We start from the raw sequence: 24,472 nt of genomic DNA, 5'->3' as shown, positions 1-24,472 counted from the left end.
GCTGTAGGAAATAGAGCCCTGGAGGAGGGATGCTAGACTGAGGCGAGCAGGGCTTGAGGTGGGCGTGATGCCATGCTGATGTTCAGCCCAGATGTGACATCAGTGGATCATTCATAGAAATTATCCTCCATTTCTGCATGTACTTAATTGAATTCTGGTTTTTTGACTTGGTGTGATAGTGACGTGCCAGATTATTTCATTTCTGCCTCCCTGTTTTTCTTCTACCAGCCAGGATTCAAGGGCCCAGCCCGTGTCAGTGGCATCTATAGTCCCCGGAGGCTCATGGGTACCTTTGTGTTTCTCTTCTGCCTCTCCCACCACTCACTAGAAAGGCTGATCCTCCTTGCTGAGTGTACATAGGGCAAGTTTTCACAGCCCTGAGAACCTGGGTGCAGGAAGCATGATTCACACAAGCAAATAGAATAGGAAGTGGAGGCTAATACTTTCTTCCCTTTTCCCTCCCTCGCAGGCAGTGAAGAAGCAGTGATGATCTGTTCTGTTCCTGGAGGTGTGAAAACAGCTGCTGCACCTCCAGGCCAGGTATGGGAGATGAACAAAGGACAGCCGGGGTCCCCTGTCCTTCCTCAAGGGGACCTTTCTGCTGCAGTTGGTGCTGAGGGGGCCAGGCGAGAGACTCTGAACGCCAATCCTTTTGCACCCTGAACCCTCCCAAAATGTCCCCTTCCAGCACACCCTCTCTGCCTGGCATGACCTCTGAAATCTGCCTTTTCTTTCAGTCTCTGGTTTCTTTTGAGGAGGTGGCCCTGTATTTCACCGAGGCAGAGTGGGCACTGCTAGATCCATACCAAAGAGCTCTTTATGAAGACGTCATGCTGGAGAACTATGAGAGCGTGGCTTCTCTGGGTAAGGAACTTTCACAGGTGCCTGAATCACACATTTCTGCCTTTGGGATTATGCATGAATCGAAATCTTGAACAGTAATATTGAGGTCCGTTCCATTATTTGCTCCCTTGTGGAAATCTCAACTTGGCAGGATGGCAGCATAAACGAGAATCAGCATGTGTAGGTAGAGTGACTCAAGCTACCTGGTTTGTCCATGTCAGCTTAGTCCAGTGTTCTGGCCATCATTCAGACCACAGAGAGGTGTTCCGGCCTGAGGCCAACGCAGGACTGAGAGGTTGTCTGGAAGGGGCCAAATCCTAATTTCTCAGTTGTCAAACCTTAGAACACACTTCGCTCCAGATGGGATTACAGTGATCCCCTCTGACTGTAATGTGAAAAGCCGGCGTGGTGTGATATGTGAGAGCAATGGACTCTGATCTGGTGAAAAGGGTTTGATTCCCCACTCCTTCTCATGAGAGGTGGACTCTTATCTGGTGAACTGGATTTGTTTCCCCCTCCTACGCACAGAGTTTGCTGGGTGACCCTGAAACAGTCACAATTCGCTCAGAACTCTCAAGCTCACTTTCCTCAGAAAATATCTGCAGTGGAGAAGGGAATGTGACCGCAAGCTGTTTTGATACTCCTTACAGGTGGAGAAAAGGGGGGATATACAAACCAACTGTTCTTACACTGGTTGGGATTATGGCCTTTGATCCTACCCAGGTTACCCTTCTATCTGGGGGGAAAATCCTCTTCCTTGGTGTGCTTTCCTTGCCTATGTTGGAACTATCCCTTTCTCTCTGTGTGTGACAAAGGAGACAGGAGAGATGTAGGGAGTGCTGTCTCCCAAGGATCCGTATTGGGACCAGTGCTCTTTAACCTATTCATAAATGACCTGGAAGTAGGGGTGGGTAATGTGGTGGCCAAGTTTGCAGATGATACCAAATTATGTAAGGTGGTGAGAACCACAAAGGATTGCGAAGAGCTCCAAGCGGACCTTGATAAATTAGGTGAGTGGGCTAAGAAATGGCAAATGCAGTTCAGTGTAGCAAAATGTAAAGTGATGCACACAGGGGCAAAAAATCCAAACTTCACATACACGCTACAGGGGTCAGTGCTATCAGTCACAGACCAGGAAAGGGATTTGGGCGTCTTAGTTGATAGTTCCATGGGAATGTCCACTCAGTGCATGGCAGCTGTGAAAAAGGCAAACTCTAAATAATAATAAAACTGCAAGGATTGTCATGCCCTTATATAAAGCAGTGGTGCGACCGCACTTGGAGTACTGTGTTCAGTTCTGGTCGCCACATCTCAAAAAGGATATTGAAGAGATAGAAAAAGTGGTTATGGCCACTAAGCTGGATAGCTTTAAAAAGGGCTTGGACAGATTTATGGAGGAGAAGTCGATCTATGGCTACCAATCTTGATCCTCCTTGATCTCAGATTGCAAATGCCTTAGCAGACCAGGTACTCAGGAGCAGCAGCAGCAGCAGAAGGCCATTGCTTTCACATCCTGCATGTGAGCTCCCAAAGGCACCTGGTGGGCCACTGCGAGTAGCAGAGAGCTGGACTAGATGGACTCTGGTCTGATCCAGCAGGCTAGTTCTTATGTTCTTATGAATGTAGTAGAGACTTTGGTGGAGAAAGACAAAATCCTCATGTTTGAAGAGAAGCTGGAGAGTTTCTCAAGAGGCTTTCAAGAAAGTGTTTCCTTCCCAGGTGAGTGGACTACAAGTGAGGATCCTTCATGGTTATGTGAAGGGAATTATCATGGAATAGCCCTGGAGGATTTCTGCTTCTCTCCTTCACAGGTCTTCATTTGGTGGAATCAGAAAGCCACCTGTAAATGGAGGGAGGATGTCCTTCTGGGCCTAAAATCTAGGATGCTCTGAAGCTTCTTCTGGGTCTGATCTTGCCTTTGGCTCTGCAGGGTCTGCTTTATTTTTCAATATGGGATATTCCAAGGAAAGGTGGGAGCGTACTTAACAAAACCCAAGCTGGAAGAAACCAATGGCCCTTTCCTATAGCAGTCACCTAAATGCCTTTAGAACTCATCTGCCTTTTGAACAACTGGCAGCTCTTCCACAAATCATGGGGGTCTGTACTTGAAGTGTTTGGTTTCATCAGTGAAATACTGCCTCCCCCATCCCACGAGCAAATGCTGGGAACCAGCTCTTCATGGTTATCTTCACAACTGCAGTGAACCTCTCTGTATAGTGGCAGGACTGGAGATCATGATAACTTCTTATGGAGAGCCAGTGTGGTATAGTGGTTAAGAGAAGTGGAGTCCAATCTGGACAGAGGGATTCAATTCCATGAACCTGTACATGAAGCCTGCCAGGTGACCTTGGGCTAGTCTCAGCTGTCTCAGAACTGTCTCTGTTCCACTTACCTGACAAGGTGCCTGTTGTGGGGAGGGAAAGGAATGTGATTTATAAGCCACTTTCAGGCTCTTTGAGGTAGAGGAAAGTGGGATATAAAAGTCTTCTCTTCTTTTTCATCATAAAAAGCACAGACTCAAAAGAGCTGCATTACAAGTCAAATGTAAATGGTAGAGGAATGATGGCTTGCCATTTCTTCCCCTTAAAGTGCAAGGGATAGACAGAATGAGTCTCTGGAAGCAGCGGAGAGGAGTAGCAGTGGAGAAGAGTGGGACAGAAAGGGCTAAGTGAGCTCTGGTTTTCTTTTTGGAGGGCTTTTCTCAAAGCCATATTCTTTTAACAGTGTGTTGTTAACAGGGGCTTTCTTTTTTTCTCTTTGTCCTGGCCGTGTGCTTGCCCCAGGCTTCTGAGAGGCGGGGCTTGCTAAGAGGTGGGGCTTGCTATTCGCTGTGTTGTTCAGTCTCTGGTAGCAGTGCTGCACGCCGTTACTGAATAAGAACATATCTTGAACATATCTTTCTTCCAGCAGCACATGTAGAGGAGATAGTTGGGGGAAACCAGCGGTTCTCTGTGGAACAAGACAAGGATGATGTTTCTGAAGGAAAGGTTGGGGACAGAGACCGACCACCGATGCAGGAGGGAAGCCATGCAGACAAGATGGCAGATAAGCCCGTTCTGTCCCAAGGAAGATGCTTCTGTGAAAGTCCAGTCCAAGAAGTGAGATCACCCGAAACGGGAAGGAATGTACGGCTTCATACTAACCAGAGAATCTGCTCCAGCGAAAACAAAAATGAAGAGAATATCACTCTTATTTCTGAGAGGCAAATTGCCTCAGGAGAGAAATTGTATGACTGCCTGAAGTGCGGAAAGATCTCCAGTGAGAAATCAGCCGTTTCATCCCATCAAACTCAATCAGGTGAGGGGGTGTACAAATCATTAGATTGCAAACCGAGGTTTTCTGATGCAGCACGCCTGAATGGCCTTTTAAAGTGTATAATAATGTAGCGTAACATTTGTGTGTGAATGGAACTGTCAAACCAGTGTCTGACACTATTCGGTTGTTAGGGGGAGTGCCTAGAGATGCTTTTGCAGGTGCTCTACTATCTCAGGGCCTAGCCTTGAGTGTGTGCTGCTGGGATGGGCCTCATATCTGCATCTAGCTGTGTTACTATGTTTCCATATGGTGGGTGTGGAGTTTGGGATCTATTATCGTTTTTCTCAAGAGTTGTCTTTCTCACTGTACCCTGAAGTCTGCCAGTAAAATCCTTTGGTCAACCAGAGTGATTATTGGGTTCTGATCCAGGGAGTCTGACATCAAGACAACACTCCCAAAGTCTATGACCTCATGCCTTGGCCAACGGATGAGATCCAGGACACCAACCTTGGGGCTCTGAAGGTCGCCAGGGGTGCTCTGGAGCGGTAGCCTCTCTGTCTGGGACATTGTTCTACCTGGCGGTAGAGGCTGGGCCTGAAATGGAGGAGGCCATGTTGGGCCTCGAGAAGCTCCACACTAGTGAAACTCAGGGATGGCCGGACAGCTGGGGTTCGGACATGGGCTCGACCACGTTGACTAGCCATACTTTCATCTCCATCCCAAACAAACCAATATTGGGAAGGCGCCTTTTCCGATTCCAGTTGTACAGCCAACACAGGTGGCATCGCTGGCAAAGGGGGGTGGGGTGGGGCAACCCGCTGCAGAAGCAGCAGCCCCGGCACCGGCGGAGATAATGCCCATTGTGCCGCACTGTCGAAAACTGAGGGTTCACTTCAGTGGGGATCCACACCAGCTGCCATTCTTCCTGGTGCAGGTGGATCCATACACGCAAGCCCATGGGACAGAGTACGCTACAGAAGTGGATCGAGTGCATGAAGTGGAGCGCTCCTGGAGGATCAAGCGATGGCCTGATACATGGAGCTGTTCTGGGGCCACGCAGTGGAGCTCCAATCTCTCCCGCAGTTCATGATGGCACTCCAGCGCAGATTTGAAGACCCCATCCAGAGAGAGGGCCTCGTTGGGAGATCCAACGGCTTCGCCGAGGGAATCATCCCCTGAGTATGCAGTGGAGTTACTAGCCCTAGCCAGTAAGATCGATGACTGGCCGGAGCATGCCCTGATCCACACATTCAAGGAAGGTCTTCAGCCAGAGGTCCGACATTGGGCCCTGTTGAATGGAAATCCAGCAGCTTCAATGGGTTGGACCATCCAGTTGGGTGAAGCTGAAGTCCGCATGATGGATATGCAGAGCTATGAGGCCAAGACTATTTCAAAGCGCCATCCCAGTACAGCCAATGGCGGAGGTTGGGGCTGTGCTTGTATTGTGGAGAGAGTGGCCACCTGGCAGCCGTTTGTCCAGCTAAACCCCAGTCCCACAGTGTGCCACAGCCAAAGCATTCAAAGCCATCTAAACCATTATCGGGGAAGAAGAGAAGGAGGGGGGGGGTGCGGCTGGGGTGGTTTTAGGCCAGCCAAGGGGCTCCAGATCTCTGAAGAGTCAACAGAGTTCATTAGGGAGCCGGCGGGAAACGGGCGAGACCTAGCCTAGATGACGCCCGCAGTCAGGTCCAGAAACAGGGTGTGCCAAAAATGGTGAGTGCTGATGCAGGTCCCATCGTGATCCCTATGGTAGTAACCAATTCCCCAGCTGTAACTCAGATGTTGGTCCAGGCACTTGTTGATTCGGGGTGTTCAAACTTTCTAATACACCTCAGCGTAGTAGAGAGTCTGGGACCGAAACAGATGCCCTGGAAAAGACCCATCCGGTTCACGCAAATGGACAGGCGGCTGATGGAGGGGGCCCCCCGCCCTCTTCAAGACCGAGAAGGTCCTAGTTCAGTGTGAGAGATACTGGGAGAGGCGCAGCTTTGTCATTGTGAATGTAGCCCAGTATGCAGTGGTGTTGGGGATGCCTTGGTTAGTGGATCATGACTCCACGATCCGGTGGGCGGATCGCATTGTCCGGTTTACCGATCCCCCTTGTGGGTCTCATGTCGAATCTAGCATAGCAATGGTTCCCAGCCTGACCAAGGGGGGTGGGGAATGTTTTCCTTGTTAAGCCAGGCAAAGGAAACCCTAGGGATCCCTGCGTCCTACAAGGATTTAAAAGGAGTGTTTGAGGAAACTGAATGTGACTCACTGCCCCCATCGGAAAACGAACTGATCCCAGGGGCCAAGCTCCCAAAAGGGTGGTTATAGCTCATGAGTCCTGCGGAGGATGTGACTTTGCATGACTTTTTGGACAAAAACTTGGCCCGAGGGTTCATCCGATCCATCACAACCAAGTATGCCGCTCCAGTGTTGTTTGTAAAAAAGTATGGGTCCCTACGATTATGTACCGATTATCGTGGGCTTAATGCTATCTCTACCTGCAACAAATACCCTCTTCCTCAAATTCAAGCCTTGCTGGCTAGCTTGGGGAAGGGTTGGATTTTTTCCAAGTTGGGCTTGCGAGAAGCCTACTGTCAAGTCCGCATTGTGGATAAAACCCAAGTAGCCGCATTGCTCCAGAGGGCTGCAGATGGGAAATTACATCCGTGTGTCTATCTGTCCAAAAAAATGTATAGAAATCAATTGGATGGTAGGGGACAAAGAGGCGTGCCCTATCCACTTGGTGGCACTGGTTGGAGGGGGCGCAGCTCCCATTTAAAGTCTGGGCAGGTCATAAGAATTTGGCTGCCCTTCGCATACCCGGAGGTTGACTGCCAAACAACTGCGTTGGGAAGACTTCTTTTCCAAATTCAGTTTCACCATTCACTTGTTCCCGGGCAAATAGAACTGTTTGGTGGATGCCCTTTCCTGCCTTCCAGTTCCAGGGGGAAATGTCTGCTCCGCCCCAAACTATACTTTCATCCTCCCAGTTGGGGCTGGCTGTCACAACCCGGTCACAATCCCACCTGCAGAGTGGCCCTCCCTCCCAATTGTTAATACACCCACCTGAACGGTTGCTCTCTGCCTTCCAGAAGGTGGGTGAACGGGTGATGCCTCCAGAGGAAGGCGGATCCTCGCTCCAGTTGCTGGATGAACTGTGATGGAATGGAGAACTGTTATATGTTCCACACATGTTACGTAAGGCTATAATCCAACAGGGACATGACTCTTAAGTCCACCGGCCATTTTGGCTTCATTAAAACCTTGCACCTCCTCCAGCGGCTAATCTTGTGGCATATGATGCTCAAAGATATTGATGCATATGTAAAAGGGTGTCCAATTTGCTCAATCGCAGAAAAGGCCCCTGGGAAGGCCCCGGGACTCCTCCAGCTGCTTCCTGCGCCAGTTGCACCGTGGAAGGGGATTTCCATGGACTTTATTATTGATCTTCCTAGCAGTCATGGAAAAAGGGTCATTTGGGTGGTGGTGGACTTGTTTTCCAAACAGGCTCACTTCATGCCCTGCTCCTCCCTGCCAACTGCTCCCAAACTGGCTTGGATGTTTATAGAACAGATATATTGGCTCCATTTCACCCTAGATAAGATCATCTCGAATAGCGGCAGCCAGTTCGTATCGCATTTTTGGAAAGCATTTTTGCAAATCTTTGCTGTGGAGCAAGCCTTCTCGTCCACTTACCACATGGAATCCGACGGCCAGTCGGAATGCACCAATGCAATTCTGGAAAAATACCTGCGGTGCTATGTCAACCATCACCAGATTGGCGGAATTTGCTGCCCTTTGCAGAATATGCATACAATAACACTGTTCACAGTAGCACCAGTAAAACTCCCTTTGAAGTGATCTCAGCCAGTCAGGAAAACCCCTCCCCTTTTTAGGGCATCCTGCTGTCGATCCTCCTGAACTTCAGGAATGGATTCAGCGGATCATGCAAGCATGGGGCCCGACACAAATCACTTTCCAGAAAACCCAAAAGTGTTACAAAAAGCAGGCTGATAAACCTCGACCTCCAGTGTCATTTGCTGTGGGGGATCAGGTTTACCTTTCCACCAAAAATATGTGTGGTGGGCAAGGTTGTCATAAACTTGGCCAGAGATATTTAGGGCCTTCCAGTTGCATGCAAAATCAACAAGATGACTGTGCAATTGGATCTGCCCAAAAACCTACGTAAAATCCATCCTGTTTTCCATTGATGCCTCCTCAAGAAGGCTGCCCAGCTGGATTCTTGGCATCCTGACTCCTCCGATTCTGATTAGTGTGGATCCCCATTATGAAGTTTGAGAAGTGTTGGACTCTCGCATCCATCGTAAACGTCTGAAATATCTGATTTTCTGCACACATTTTCCACCTAGTCAAAATGAGTGGGTAGATGCCACCCATGTCTGGGCCCCCAAGTTAACCTTAGGGGGAGTGGAAATTTCAAACCAGTGTCCAATGTTATTCGGTTGGGAGGGGGAGTGCCTAGAGCTGTTTTCGCTTTTGCAGGTGTTCTGCTATCTCATGGTTTTGCCATGAGTGTCTGCTGATGGGACGAGCCTCATATCTAGGTCTAGCAGTGCGTCTATGTTTCTGTTTGAGGGATGGGGAGCTTGGGAAATATTATCATTTGCTTGGCGCCTTTTTCTCAGAGTCATCTTTCTCACTGTACCCTGAAGCCAACCAATAAAATCATTTAGAAAACCAAAGTGTTTATTGGGTTCTGATCCAGGGAGTCTGACAGGAACTTTTAGGGAAGATCAGATTTCCTTGTGTGGATTCTAACAGGATTTCTCTTTTTATTCCAGGAAGGGATGAGCAGTGGAATGAGGGTGATGCGACAGTGCTCAATAAAATTCAGAATGAAGATTTCGAAGGAATCTTCAGGAATCGAGGTGGACCTATTGTGCAGAAAGGAAGTCACATGCCTGAAAATAGGGATAAACTTATTTTATGCCAACAGCAGGATTTCAGTGAACTAATCCAAGCAGCAGAGGCAGCATATAAGTGCCTGGAATGTGGGATGACTTTCTCAGATCAAAGCCAATATGAGATCTATCTGCAAATGCACAATGGAAAGAAGACCCATCAATGCTTGGAGTTTGGAAAGAATTATGTTTGCAGAACAGAACTACCTAGCTATCAAAGAACTGATGAAGTAGAGAAACCTCATAGGCGTGCAAACTGTGGCAAATGCTTCTCACAAAAATCAGATGTTTCTCAAAACCATTGTGGGACTCATTCAAGAGAGAATCCATCAATCCACATAGAGAGTGGAAAGGCCTTTGTTATAAAAAAGGGTAATGTACATCTTACAAAGCACAATATAATAAGGGCTCATAAATGTTTTTGGTGTGGAAAATTCTTCAGCTGCAGATCAAAGCTCCAGGTGCACCAAAAAACTCACACAAAGGAGAGACCTTTTGAATGCTCAGAGTGTGGAAAGAGATTCAGTCGGAACTGCATTCTTCAACAGCATCAAAAAACTCACACAAAGGAGAGACCTTTTGAATGCTCAGAGTATGGAAAGAGATTCAGTTCTAGAAAGGATCTTCAACGGCATCAAAGAACTCATACAGGGGAGAGACCTTTTGAATGCTCAGAGTGTGGAAAGAGATTCAGTCAGAGTTGCAATCTTCAACAGCATCAAACAACTCACACAAAGGAGAGACCTTTTGAATGCTCAGAGTGTGGAAAGACATTCATTAGGCGTGGCCATCTTCAACGGCATCAAAGAACTCATACAGGGGAGAGACCTTTTTTCGGATGCTCTGTGAGGTGTGAAGATTCCAGTCGAACTGCACTCTTCCAACAGCATCAAAACTCACACAAAGGAGAGAACCTTTTGAATGCCTCAGAATATGGAAAGAGATTCCAGTTCTAGGAAAGGATCTTCAACGCATCAAAAGAACTCATTACAGGAGAGACCTTTTGAATGCAGGTAACAGGAGTGTGGAAAGAGATTCAGTCAGAGTTGCAATCTTCAACAGCATCAAACAACTCACACAAAGGAGAGACCTTTTGAATGCTCAGAGTGTGGAAAGACATTCATTAGGCGTGGCCATCTTCAACGGCATCAAAGAACTCATACAGGGGAGAGACCTTTTGAATGCTCAGAGTGTGGAAAGAGATTCAGTCGGAACTGCACTCTTCAACAGCATCAAACAACTCACACAAAGGAGAGACCTTTTGAATTCTCAGAGTGTGGAAAGAGATTCAGTCAGAATAATACTCTTCAACTGCATCAAAGAAGTCACTCAAATGCTTTTGAATGCTCAGAGTGTGGAAAGAGATTCAGTTCTAGGAAGGATCTTCAACGACATCAAAGAACTCATACAGGGGAGAAACCTTTTGAATGCTCAGAGTGTGGAAAGAGATTCAGTCGGAATCACACCCTTCAAATGCATCAAAGAATTCACACGAAGGAGAGACCTTTTGAATGCACAGAGTGTAGAAAGAGATTCAGTCAGCGTGGCCATCTTCAAAAGCATCAAAGAATTCACAGAAAGGAAAAACCTTTTGAATGCTCAGAGTGTGGAAAGAGATTTAATGGAAGTGACACTCTTCAACAACATCAAAGAACTCACAGAAAGGAGAGACCTTTTCAATGCTCAGAGTGTGGAAAGAAATTCAGTCTGAGTAGCCATCTTCAACAGCATCAAAGAATTCACACGGGGGAGAGACCTTTTGAATGCTCAGAGTGTGGAAAGACATTCATTAGGCGTGGCCATCTTCAACAGCATCAAAGAACTCACACAGGGGAGAAACCTTTTAAATGCTTTGAGTGTGGAAATAAATTCAGTATGAGTAGCAATTTTCACCAGCATCTAAGAACTCACACCGGGGAGAAACCTTTTGAATGCTCAGAGTGTAAAAAGAGATTCAGTCACAGTAGCCATCTTAAAAGGCATCAAATAACTCACAGGAAGGAGAGACCTTTTGAATGCTCAGAGTGTGGAAAGGGATTCAGTCAGAGTGACCATCTTCAAAAGCATGAAAGATCTCACATAAAAGAGAGACCTTTTGAATGCTCAGTATGTGAAAAGAGATTCCGTTGGAATAATGCTCTTCAATGCCATCAAAGAACTCACACAAAAGAGAGACCTTTTGAATGCTTAGAATGTGGAAAGAGATTCAGTCAGAATGGCACTCTTTATGGGCATCAAAGAACTCACACAAAAGAGAGACCTTTTGAATGCTTAGAATGTGGAAAGAGATTCAGTTGCAATAGCTCTCTTCAACGGCATCAAAGAATCCATACTAAGGAGAGACTTAGTCAACTAGCCACTCCGCTTGTCTAGTTGACTTGTTCTTTTTGTGTTCTTTTCTTCTTCATCCTCTGATTCTTAAATGTGTTCTTCTTATTCCTATGTGTACATCACTGAAATACTGCATTGGAACTGTTCATTCTTTTTCTGTAAACTTTTGGTTCGTCTTCTCACTCATCCATCTAGGTTTTTAATTTCATTTGACTGCAAAAATAGCCTTTCCACAGTTCAAGAGCTTAATTGGTAACCCCCCGCCTCTTTTCTTCTTTCTATCTTTATCCAACCATTCTGGGAATTATCAGTTATTTAATATTCTTTCTAGAATTGTGTCGCTGCCCCAACCTTGCTCAAAGACAGGAATGAGTACTTCAAGAGTAGAATTCTTGTTTTATGAATGGCCAGCATAGGAAAGCTAAAACATTTTTTTCTCTTAATGGTCAGATCGTTATGAGCAACAGATTATATGTTCCCAGCAGAAATGTGTCAGGCCACTCCACTTTGCTACTCAGGCAGGACACAGAATTTCCAGAAAAGGAGGGAGGAGAGGACAAAAGCAAAGGCTGTTTTACCCAGACATACACATTTGGAAAGGGAGATAACATACTTGATAACTCTCTTTCTAAGGCTGAAAGCTTGAGAAGGTAAAGAACAATGTGGCGGCAAGTGAGCGAAATTAGCAAGGGTTATGACAGAATGCAAGTCATATCTCTGAGACTGTGCAAAATATATCTTGGCTGCGGTAAAAATTCAACTGGCCTTTCATTGAGAGCCTAGTTGAAAACCCAGCTAGTTAAAAACTCAGTGGTTCTGTGGCTATTTTAATTGGAGTTTTGATTTGCTATCTTATAATATGTAATTAAAATGTTTAATTGTTGTTAAAGCACTGATTTTTTCTTTCCCATGTAATTCCATTATTGTTACAGTATTTTGTCTGAAAGCCTATGTGCTACATACATGTATTTTAATAAACGAAATGAAAATAAACCAGCCAACCCCTCATCTCCCCTGTCTCACTCCTTTAAATGATACGTGTTCTTCATACCCCTAGGCAAGGAAGCAGGCCTTGCAATACCTCCTGAAGATTTCCATTGTGGGCCCCCTCACCCCTTGAGTTCGGTTGTTTGTGTGCCAAAAGATAAATCTTTTTTTGTAATTGTCAGAATTCTTTTGAGTTCTCCTGTCATGGATGTGAGATTCACAAACCTCCCAATGTAATCTCACAATCCTGACATCTAACCCAGAGAATAATGACATCAATCCCTAGGTTTAAATAGTCATGTTTCAGGTAGGCTTTTGGAGGTGCAGCTGTTTCAATGGGTGTAAGGGAAGACCTGTTGTGGGAAGGCCAGAGTGGGGGAGCGTGTCCCTTCTGGTTCTGTTTTTACCCTAGTGTCAGGACTACAAACCCCAACGTGCCCTAGTATCGCCGACCCGCTGCAGAAGCAGGAAGATCCACCAATGGGGACTTGTCAGGAACAGAGGCTGCCATGATTGGACACTGCGCTCATTCGATTGTGCTTTAGATGCTGGAACTGGAGATCTCCAGCACCCTGTAGCATGGGCGAGCCAAATCAATAAAGTTCTTTCTACATGTTAACTTTATCTGAGTGGTTTCAGCCTTACACCTAGAGGGTGGAATACTTCTGTGTCAAGATGTTAATTGAAGGCATCCTTTGTTTCCAGTCCTATCTGGCTTATAGATCACAGAAGTGGAGCTAGGGAACCCTTCTTGACACATACCACAGTGTCCCCAAGGTTGGATTTTAAGAGTCTAGGCCAGTGGTGGTGAACCTTTGGCACGCCAGATGTTATGGACTACAATTCCCATCAGCCCCTGCCAGCATGGCCAATTGGGGCTGATGGGAATTGTAGTCCATAACATCTGGCATGCCAAAGGTTCGCCACCACAGGTCTAGGCGGTATCTCTGTGGGAGTCTTTGTTCCGGCCTTGAATGTAAGGCTCTTTGGAAGCATTGGACAGGATCTCTTTCCAGTGCTGTTTCCTTCCTTAAGACAGGAGGCTGGTTCAAATGTTTACTCCAGAACTGGAAGAATGATCAAGAATTCCTCGTGACGGCACTGTTCAAGAAGGTTGACAGAGGTGGCAATAAAGAAAATTTTCTAGTTCTTAATTTTTATGCTAAAACACCCAATTTCTAAGTCGTTCTTGGGTTTTTTTTATAATTAATAGTCAGTAAATTCTATTTCCAATTAAATATTAGGTTCTTTGAGCATTTTGAAATGGTAATAAATGTTGTTCTGATAATAACTTAGTTGCCATTTGGGGGGGGCCTTAGAACAGGAAATGGTGCTGAGACTTTCATGCTTTAGTTAAAGTGTTACTCCTTTTGTCTGCCAGCTATTAGCAAGTCAAGCATCCCCTCTTTTTTGAGCCTGGGACCCCTTTGGAATTCTGATATAATATGCTGAGTGTGATTCCAAAATGGCTGCTAGACAAGGTGGAACAGCCACCAAATTTAAAATGTAAAATAATTTAAAATGAAAGCTGTAATGATAATAACATTGTTTCAAGCAAGCTGGATATGTAATGGGAGGGTTTTGAACCCGTAACCCCCCCCCCCCCTGCGCGTGCCCTTACCTACGTCCCTGCAACTGGAAATGGATAGAGGAACTGGGAGGAACTGCAACCTGTAAGGATAGAGACTGGGAGACCCATCTAAAGCTCTCTCAAAGGCAAATTCTGTAGTCAGTAGAACATATTCAGTTTTATCTTCATTGCAAAATGACAGCATCATTTCTTTGCTATGGATATCTCACGAAAGGAGCATTGATTCTTGAGACCTTTAAGCCACAAAATCTTATTGGTCCATTCGGTGTTACTGGACTTCATTCTAGCTTACTTACAGATACATCCCAAAGGAAATTCCTCCGTTTTGTGTTTTTCAATCTATATATATAAAAAGCTAACCATGTATTTGTTAGTGATGGTATAACTCAGTAACTGCTGGGCCAATTCCTCTGAAAATTCCCAGCCACTATAGTCAGCCAGGCGAGAGTGTTTGTAGATGTTCACATACCTGAAATTTCACACCTGGCCCAGGTAAAATGCCTTTTTTCTGGCGCTCCAGGGTGAAGGACATGAAGCTGCCTGTGTGTAACTGTCACCCTTAGAATGTTCGTGCAGCTTAGAATGTTCGCTTAGATGGCCAGATATGAGCAGTGAAAACAGTACATAGGCAATAACTTGAGTGGAAGTGAAACACATACACGAGGGAGAGGGAAGGGAGGGAGGGGAAGGGTTGGCATGCAAGGGAAGGGAGGGAGGGGGAAGGGAGGGAGGGAGGGGGAGGCATGCAAGGGAAGAGAAGTGAGAGGGGAGAGAGTGAGGGGTGACATGCAAGGGAGGGGAGGCAGGGGGCCCAGCATCTTGATATGACCCACCCACCCTAGCAGAGGGAAAGGGAGGGGGGAGGGGTGGCATACAAGGGAAGAGAAGTGAGGGAGGAAAGAGAGTGAGGGGCGACATCGAAGGGAGGGGCCAGGCACCCTAGATTCCCTGAATACTGCAGTTACAGTTAAGAAAACCAGGCACGCATTACTCAGGAGTAAGCTCGGTAAAGCAACCGTGACATACTTTGAATGGCTGCGTCGCACCCCTCAGAGGGTTTCCTCACAAACGACACCCATTGCCACCAACCAAACTTACTCCCAGGTAAAGGATCATGACCAACCAGCCTAGATGTGTGGGAGGGATGCCTCTCCATCCCCCCCCCCAAAGGAATGCGGGCACACACATCAATGACATTGCAGAGTATCAGGCTGCATGTTTCATGAGCACGTACTGCTGGCCTCTGCAGTTGATTTGCTGCTACTGTTCCTTTCCCATTTCACCACAATAAGCCACAGCAACGCGTGGACGGGCCCCGCTAGTTTGAAATAAAAGCCCCACATTCAGTTTAAGAGCTTAGCTTTGATGTATTTGTTCAAAGAAAAATGAATGGATGGAATATCTCAACCATTTGTTAACCCTCAAGTCTTATTGGGATTAATTCAATTTACTTCCTGAGAAAAATGTACAATCTTGCAACTTTTTAAAATCCTTTCACAATGTTATTCCAGGCACACCTCCACCTTTCCAAGTTGTCTTCCTGCTGTCCTCCATCCTGAACTGTCCCATCCTGCTCCTAACCTTGCTGTTCATGCTGCCCCACTTCATGCTTCTGCAGTTGATGCTGTGGTGACTCAACTTCAGCACGTAGCTTGGGTCTCACCAGCGGGGCCAACATGAGCTGCATCAATCAAATCCCACCATCCAAAGTTCTGATCCAGCCACCTCCTTGCATTGTTACAGTCCCAGGGCCCATTCTTGCTGCCAGCTGTGAACCTCTTCGTGTGGGAGGGTACACCGCCTGTGGCACCTTCTGTCCCTCTTGCGGTCGCATGTGTGGTTCTCCCCGTTAAGCTGGGTCTTCAAGATTGTGAATGCATTGAACGAATTGATGGCCAGTGACTTCACCAATTTGAGTGTCAGATTCAAATGACTCTTGTTAGTTGAAATCAAGATTCGTTGGTGTTTCACAATATTCCAAATGCCCATGACCACCAACATGAGATAGTTGTGTTCTCTCTCTATTCTCACCTATATTTCTCCCCTCAAAACTATGTTTCATTTCCCTTCTCTTATGTTGTTTAGGAGACCAGAACAGTATGAACATCTTCCCTCTGTGGGCCTTAAAATACCCCAAGCCCTCCAATGGGTCTTTCTGCCTGGACCTTAGCCTATCTCTATCTCTGTATTCATTCGCTTTGTAACCTCTGTGTTATCTCAGCAAAATGGATAGTGGGAAAGTCATTGCTTGCTAGTAAAGACAGTATGTCCACCGGGAAACTGCAAATTATGTCACTAGCGCTACTTTTCTTCAATAAAGCTCTTGTGGATTCAACGGTTTCTTCTTTTTAAAGATAAAGTAGACTGCACAAACAGGCAGACCCAGATTTACTATGGGGTTTCTCAATCCCAAGCAACCACTGTTAAGAAGGTACTTGACATCTCGATGAGCACCTAGCCTTTTGAGTAGACCACAGTGAGACTGATGACCCAGTTTAGAATCAGAGAATTGCAGAACTTGAAAGGTTGAGGGGACTGTACTGTGCATCTATTTCAACCTCTTGCAATACGAAGGATCACCCTAGAGAATCCCTAGAAAAATGCTAACAGGGGTGGAGAAAAGGCAGAACTACTCAACAATTTCTTTTCCTCAATCTTTTCCCAAAAAAGGAAACAGTGCTCACCCAGGGGAAAATGAAACAGAAGATACAGTAAAAGAAATTCAGCACAGAATAAGAACATAAGGAAGAGCCTGCTGGATCAGACCAGAGTCCATCTAGTCCAGCACTCTGCTACTCGCAGTGGCTGTCATGCCCCCACAGACCCTTTAAGATTTAGTTTCCCTTTATATAGAATGGGTTTAGCTATGTTTTGTATAGTATTCAATGGGAGGGAACCTAATATAGTTCTGTCCCTTTAAGAAGCCTAGGGCTGGTGTTCTACGGCAGTTATTACCCAGCAACCCGTCTGGTTTTGGCAGTTAGTGTAAAGGATTCAATGGTGTTGATGGTGAAGTGACCTTGAGTGCATTCCACAGCCCGGGCGATGGGCCAGATTCATCGGTGGAGACTTTATCTTTGCGCGGGAGATGAAGACTCCGTTCCCATGGGAAGCAGGAAGGGGGGATGGGGTGAATGGTGTTATAACCTGTGCTTCTGGCGGGAAGTGCCATTCCTGCCACTACGTGTATGTGAGCTTTCTAAGATGTCTTAATAAACGGACTTTTACACCCAAAAAGCCTTTTATTTCTGCTTCTATGGAATTCCTTACATTGTGGCAGGAATCTTAATTCATCTATAATCCTGTGCAGTGGACCTCTGTTGTCTTGCGATGGAGAGGTTGAATGTTACTGCGGAAGGTGCGGTAGCCCCCAAAGAGGGCTCCGACCTTTCCCTTCTGGATCTGGAGGAACCGGCAGGAGAACGGGCCTCGCTGGTGGCTCTTCCCGTCCTCGTATCAGCACGAGTCTTCCTTTACTCCGTTGGAACGAGGGACGTGGCGACGACCATGGGGATTTCCATGAGCCGCCTGGGGCGCTGTCTATGGATCGGCCTGTGGATCGGATCTCTACCCGTTTTCGTGTGGATTACAAACCTCCAGATGCAACCTGTCATGGAGGAGGCGGGCTTGACCACCTTTCATGCGGCAACCCAGGAATCCATTGAACGATTCCTGGACTCGTATTTTGGTGATGCTCCCAAAGAACCACCGTGGCACAGCACTGGGGCCCGTCCGAAGGATACTGGGACTAAACCTGGGATTGGGAGGGGTATCCGTACCGTCTTCCAATCGGACCCCCCTGATCCCGGGCCAGCGACCGCACCTGAGGTGCCCCGGGGAGCCACTGGTGGCTACGGTGTCTCCGATGTCTCGCTTCCAGACGGCGAAGAGTCGAAAGCCTGCACTCCCAGCGGATCTGTTCCCTCTCCCATCCGAAGGAGACCTGGGATGAGGAAGTGGGGCGATTGGTAGATGGCCAAGAAGCATGGACCTGTGAGCGTCAGCTATGGGAGGAGGAACGGGCACAGTTGCAGCAAGAGCGAAAACCTGCAGAGGGACCGGGAGCGGCAACGCAAAGAAGTCCAGCTCGAGTTGGACCGTGCCAAAGATGCGCTCCAACGACAATATGCCCAGAATCTGTCAGTCCATGATAAAGTCCTGGAACACTCCAGACTGGATTTACAACGGCAGCGTTCAAGCCCTGCGCACGCAAAGTGAGCTTACTGAAGCCCTTAAACGGGACGAACTGGCTAAATTGGAACGAGAAAAAGCTGCTCTGCATGCGCACCAGGATGCATTGACCCGCAAGGAGAGGGAGCTGGCTGCGTTGGAGAGGGAGATAAGGAGGCAGCAGACCAGGAAGCCCCAAGTTGGAGTCTATGCTGTTACGGATCACGCCGGTGCCAGGGGGGCCACGTACCTGGGTCCTGCCACCCAAATGCCAGCGGCACCGCCAGCGCCCCCGATTCCGGCCCCCAACATACAACAGCTGCCTGCCCAACCTGCTCAACCAGCAACCACCGCCCCAGCAGGCGCCAAGAGCAGTTGAACGGGGCTACTATCGGCCCCCCGATACCAGCCCGTTTTGATGGGACCGCTTCCAAACTTCCCTACTTCATTTTGCAACTCAATGCCCACTTGGAAGACTATGATGATTTATACCGGTCTGAGCGTGAGAAAATACGGGACATCGGCTCAGTCCTGGATGGGGCAGCAGCCGACTGGTTCGTGACTCTTTTGGATTTGCAAGATGAAGACTCTCGCACGGTGCCCGCATTCCTCCAAGCCTTAAGAAGCTTCCAGGATCCAGGCGCCGAGAATGAAGCTATCCGCATCATCAACCCTATCCAGCAAGCCAAACGCCCGTTCGCAGAATTTGCCTGTGAATTCGTGCAGCGGCTGCTCAACTTCCTCTCCTGAGTAGCCTGAACGCATGAAATCGCGAATACTTCTCGGATGCTGTGGACCGGCAAGCTGCGTGAAATGGTGTTTTTAATTCGGGTTCCTCGTACTATTGCAGATTGGATCCAGTTGGGATCCCAGGTGGCGTCTCGTTTGGAATACGCTCGTGCCGGAGGCCGCCCGCCCAAAACCCACCACTGTGTCCACCAAGCCAAGCCCAGCCGCCCCTACGAAACCACCTCTGAACGCCGTCGACGACTGGGATTGTGTCTTTACTGCGGAGGGCCAGGTCATCTAGCCGCCAACTGTCCCAAGAAACAAAAACCAACCGCTCCAGCTCCGCACTCCATCTGCCAAGCCACCACGCAGATCAGGGCCGCCTCCGACGGGCTCGTCTAAAGCGGTCATCGAAGGCGACCCAGAGGAGGGGAAGCAGCTGTTTGCCTTTCTTCAGCCCCCATGGACATGGGCCGACTCCTGGACCCAGCGGTGAGTGAAGGCAGCGCTCCCATTACTGTCAAAGCGTTTCTGGCCAACCCCGCTAAACACACTCGCATTATCCCCTCGGCCCTTCTGGATTCTGGCTGCTCCCACTTCTTAACGCGGCCCCAGGTGGCAGAGGAGCTAGGTCTGGACCAAATTCCCCTGGCTAAGCCCATACCATTCACCCAAATGGATGGCAGCCCTCGGGAGCGAAGGACCGGCCCAGTTCAAAACACAACCGGTTCTCCTCCGTTGCGCCGACCATTGGGAGAAAATTAGTTTTATTTTGGCGCCAGTGGCCAAACACTCCATAGTTTTGGGCATGCCTTGGTTGTTACATGAACCAAAGTTCATTTGGAAAGAACGGATCTTAGAATTCACTGACCCTCCCTGCGGTGAACACATGAATTGGGGGGAAAACCCAACTTCTCCTGACACACACCCCTCCCTGGCTTCTTCAGCGTCGCTCGATTCTTTTGGCATCCTCCCTGCGTATCATGATCTAGCCAGAGTTTTTCAGGAGCAAGAATGCGATCAGTTGCCACCCACAGAGACACTGACTGCAAAATTGTTATACAACCAGAGCAACTACCCAAAGGTAGAATCTACCGCATGAGTCCCAATGAGGAGAAGGAACTTCGTGCCTTCTTGGACAAGAACCTTGCTTCGAGGGTTCATATCGGGCCGAGCTACCAAACACACACACGCTGCTCCCGTTTTGTTTGTAAAAAAGAAAGATGGGTCTTTACGGCTTTGCACAGATTATCGAGGTCTCAATGCGGTCTCCCTGTCCAATAAATATCCTTTGCCTTTGATCAAGGACCTTTTAGATGCACCGGCAAAGGACGCATTTTTACTAAATTGGACTTGAGAGAAGCTTACTACAGAGTCAGAATTGCTGAAGGCTATGAACACTTGACTGCGTTTAACACAAAGTTTGGACAGTTTGAATACTTGATAATGCCATTCGGGTTATGGGGCCCCAGGGGCTTTTATGGCCCTTATCAGCGAAGTTCTCCATGATTTATTGTACAAGGGAGTTGTGGTATACTTAGATGGGGTTTTAATTTACTCACAAACCATAGAAGAGCATGAAACATTGGTCGAGGTATTGAAACGCTTGCTCGACAATTCTCTCTTTGCCAAACTCTCCAAATGCTGTTTTCACCAGACCTCCATTGACTATTTGGGTTACCGGATCCTCGCCGAGGGCTTGAAAATGGATCCTGCTAAAATTGACGCAGTCCTCCAATGGCCTACCCCACCAACCGCAAAGAGCTCCAATCTTTCTTGGTTTTGCTAATTTTTACCGTGACTTTATACCCCAATTCGCTGAACTGACTCTCCCTCTCACAGACCTCTTACGCACTACGAATAAAGATCCGCTGTCCATCAAGCCCGGGGCCCCCCTTTCCTGGTCTGAGGAGTGTCAAGCAGCCTTTTCAACTCTTAAAGTCTGCGTTTACCACCGAACCTATCCTAAAGCACCCTGACCCAGATCTCCCGTTTGTGGTTCACGTGGATGCCTCGGACAAAGCACTTGGGGCAGCCCTGTTGCAGAAAAATAAAGATGGTAGGCTGGTTCCGTGTGCTTATTTGTCTAAGAAATTCTCTGGTGCTGAACTCAACTGGACTGTAGGAGACAAAGAGACTGCGGCCATCAAAGTAGCACTCTCCACTTGGCGCCACTGGCTGGAGGGCCAAACACCCCTTTCAGGTTTGGTCGGATCATAAAAACCTGGCAGCTTTGTCCACCTCAAGATGTCCGCGAAACAACCGTTGGGCCGATTTCTTTTCGTTTCTCTTTTACAGTCCATTTTTTCCCCGGGAAAACTAATAAACTGGCTGACGCGCTCGCCTACTCCGGGAGGGGGGTGCTGCTGCCTTACGAGACATTCCACGCACTGTTCTTTCTCCCTCCCAGTTGGGGTTGGCTGTCACCCGATCTCAAACGTCCACTCCTCCTCCACCCTCCATTCCTAGTCTCGTCTCTCCTTTCCTGCGGGAACTCGAAGAGGCGGGGCTACACGAGCCTCCAGCGGAAGAAGTGACTCCCAATTGCGTTTGGAGAATGGAGTTTGGCGGAGGAATGTTGGTCGTGCCTCCCTCCGCAAGCAGGTTCTTGAAGCTTGCCACGATGCCCTTTCGGCTTGACATTTTGTCTTTCTGAAAACTCTGCATTTGGCCGCCGGCAGTTCTGGTGGCAGCGCAATGCGCGAAGCACATTGAGGCATACATTAAGGGCTGCTCGGTTTGTGCAGAAGCCAAAACCATCCCGGGAAAGCCCATGGGCTATTGAAACCGCTCGGTGGCCTCCGCCCTGGGAGGTCATCTCCATGGATTTTATTACAGATTTGCCCGAAAGTCATGGCAACCACGGTTTTGTGGGTGGTGGTAGACTTATTTTCTAAACAAGCCCATTTTATTCCATGTGCTTCCATCCCCTCCGCTCCTAAGTTGGCACGGCTGTTCATTCAACATGTTTACCGTCTCCATTCCGCCCCGTTAAGGTGGTCTCCGACCGCATGACCCCCAATTCATCTCAAAGTTCTGGAAAGGCGTTTTTTGGGGTTGTTGGGGGCCGCCCGGCCATCGCCGCCCTACGTTCAAAGTGGCGGAGAGAGCGGAGAGAGCGAACTCAGAACTTCCTAGAGCAGTATTTTACGTTGTTACACCAACTACCACCAAGACGAGGGTAGTGCGAGCTTATTCAGTTTCGCGGGTATGCCTATGCCAACAATGCGGTCCATAGCGGTTACCAAAGAAAACCCCCTTTGAAATTGTTGTCTGAGTGGCTCCTTCCCGCCCTTGCCACAACTACACCAGCGACAGCTTTGGACCCTCAGAGTTTCAACAATGGATTTCATCCTAGCGAGGGATGGAAAGCGGTCAGACTTATGCCCACAACAAGCGAAGGACTCCACAAAAACTGCAAAGCGGATAAACTTACGCTTCCGATTTTCCTCTGCGTGTGGGCTCTTGGGTGTATGACTATCTACAAAAAAAAATCTCAGAGGCGTGCATAAATTTTCCAAACGTGGCAAAAGATTTGGGGGACGCTTTTCAGATTACTAAGAGTACGATTAATGATGTCACTGCCGGCTTAGATTTGCTATCTCTCTGCCGGTAACTATTCATCCTGTCTTCCATTCCAGCTTGCTCAAGGAGGCTCCCGCTTCCGAGTGATGCCATAGCCACGACCAGCGGAGGAGGCCCCCACCGACTTATTATTGATGGTCACAAACACTACTGTGAAATTGGCCGGCTATCCCTGGACTCTGCCGGTAGCACTTTAATACATGGCTAGCGCTTGCAATATTTAGTCTCTTAGGTGGGATATTCCTCTGGGTATAATCAATGGGTTTATTCCGAAAATAACTGAAGCCCCCCACCCTTATTTCTGCTTTCCACCGCGCCTTTCACGCACAAACCTGGGGGGGAGGGGTCTTCTTTAAGGGGAGGCAGAGTGTAAAGGATTCAATGGTGTTGATGGTGAAGTAACCTTGAGTGCATTCCACAGCCCGGGCGATGGGCCAGATTCATCGGCGGAGACTTTATCTTTGCGCGGGAGATGAAGACTCCGTTCCCATGGGAAGCAGGAAGGGGGGATGGGGTGAATGGTGTTATAACCTGTGCTTCTGGCGGGAAGTGCCATTCCTGCCACTACGTGTATGTGAGCTTTCTAAGATGTCTTAATAAACGGACTTTTACACCCAAAAAGCCTTTTATTTCTGCTTCTATGGAAGCAGAAATTAGGTGCCAGTTAGGTGCCAACGGAAGCTGGGTGACAGCAACAAGTTAGACAGTCAAAGATGTTATAGATTCACAGTATTTAAGTTAAACAGTCAAAGATGTTATAGACTTGTAGTATTTACAATAAATTCCAGACTCCAGAAAGTTTCTGCAACAAAGTAACCTTTATTTAGTTAGACCCGGGAGGAGTCAGGGTCTGTCAACGTTGTTACAATTAAAGCTTTAAGTACTGAACTGTTAACTGAGTCATTGAGTCTTACATTCTGCTTTGGCCGGGTGCAGGGCACCTAAATAACCACCTGGGAAGCAGAACAGTGGCCCACCACGTGCCTTTGGGAATGAATGAAGTAGTGCATGAATGAAGTGAAATGAATTAATGAAGTAGTGAATGAAGTAGTGCAGCAACACCTGGCTACTTTAAACTAATTCAGATCTCTAGGCCCTGATGAGCTACATCCCAGGGTATTAAAAGAACTGGCAGAAGTAATCTCAGAACCACTTGCTATGATTGAGAACTGGAGAAAAGAAGTCCCAGTGGACTGGAGGAGTGCTAATGTTATCCCCATGTTCAAAAAGGGGAAAAAGTAAAACCCTAATAATTACTGTCCTGTCAGGCTGACCTCAATACCAAGATTCTGGAGCAGATCATTAAACAGACGGTCTGCCAGCACTTACTTACTTACTTACTTGCTTGCTTACTGATTTTTGGATTTGTATCCTGCCCTCCCCAATAGGGCTCAGGGTGGCTAACATCAATACAATATCAGATAAAACAGTACAAAATAGTAAAACAGTACAAAAATAAAACCAGCATAAACAACAACTATACCAATTAAACTGCAGAAAGCAGAAGACTAAAAACAGATGGCGGTAAAAACCCATAATAGGCACCCATGGGGGTCCCGATGTACCGGTCAGGCTGGCCAGCAAGATATAAAAGCCTGGCAGAAGAGCTCAGTCTTGCAGTCCCTGCAGAACTCACAAATGTCCTACAGGGCCCTGATCTCTGTTGGGAGCTCATTCCACCAGGTAGGGGCCAGGGACAAGAAGGTCCTGGCCCTAGTAGTGGCCAGCTGAACCTGTCTGGGGCCGGGAACCTCCAGTAAATTCCCCCTTGAAGAACGGGAACACTTAGAAGGGAATACTGTGATCACAAAAAGCCAGCATGGGTTTCTGAAAAATAAGTCATGCCAGACTAATTTTATCTCTTTTTTAAATAGAGTGACAAACTTGGCAGACGAAGGGAATTTCACTAAGGTAAGTGTGTGGAAGAGGCACCATGGGGGGTTCTGCACCGCAGGGGCCGATTTTCCGCCACCCCAGGCGCGTGCCTGGTACAACACGCCCCCGCCGCCCCCTGGCAGCTCCCCCTCTGTAGACTAGACAATGCAACTGTTAGATGGATTTGTAATTG

The 24,472-nt window shown here is 47.7% G+C and overlaps 3 protein-coding genes across 3 annotated transcripts in view; 2 read left to right on the top strand and 1 right to left on the bottom strand.

Moving 5' to 3' along the window:
* The window catches only part of LOC125439661 (keratin-associated protein 5-5-like), a 266,942-nt gene that overhangs the window by 109,426 nt on the left and 133,044 nt on the right, over positions 1-24,472 (bottom strand). The gene's annotated exons all lie outside the window — the stretch shown is intronic.
* Positions 467-12,396, top strand: LOC125439587 (zinc finger protein 883-like). The gene is made up of 6 exons (XM_048508699.1): positions 467-540; positions 738-864; positions 8,892-9,856; positions 10,032-10,242; positions 10,405-10,738; positions 10,991-12,396. Exons 1-6 carry the CDS (start codon positions 487-489, stop codon positions 11,382-11,384), a joined length of 2,085 nt encoding a protein of 694 aa, XP_048364656.1. The 5' UTR covers positions 467-486; the 3' UTR covers positions 11,385-12,396.
* The window catches only part of LOC125439594 (zinc finger protein 436-like), a 48,983-nt gene continuing 47,758 nt past the window's right edge, over positions 23,248-24,472 (top strand). The window contains exon 1 of the mRNA XM_048508717.1: positions 23,248-23,252. The gene's annotated coding sequence lies outside the window, so the exon portion shown is untranslated. The remainder of the gene's footprint in view (positions 23,253-24,472) is intronic.

This window comes from Sphaerodactylus townsendi, linkage group LG01 (assembly GCF_021028975.2).
Source record: "Sphaerodactylus townsendi isolate TG3544 linkage group LG01, MPM_Stown_v2.3, whole genome shotgun sequence".
Taxonomy (NCBI): Eukaryota; Metazoa; Chordata; class Lepidosauria; order Squamata; family Sphaerodactylidae; genus Sphaerodactylus; species Sphaerodactylus townsendi.
This window is presented reverse-complemented; position numbering and strand designations above follow the sequence as displayed.

What these genes read in the sequence shown, in the direction of transcription:
- LOC125439587 (XM_048508699.1), top strand. Translation starts at nt 487, where the DNA reads ATGATCTGTTCTGTTCCTGGAGGTGTGAAAACAGCTGCTGCACCTCCA. An exon ending in TGAGAGCGTGGCTTCTCTGG is followed by an intron (nt 865 to 8,891) that starts GTAAGGAACTTT and finishes TTTTTATTCCAG; the next exon opens with GAAGGGATGAGCAGTGGAAT. An exon ending in GACCTTTTTTCGGATGCTCT is followed by an intron (nt 9,857 to 10,031) that starts GTGAGGTGTGAA and finishes TGCAGGTAACAG; the next exon opens with GAGTGTGGAAAGAGATTCAG.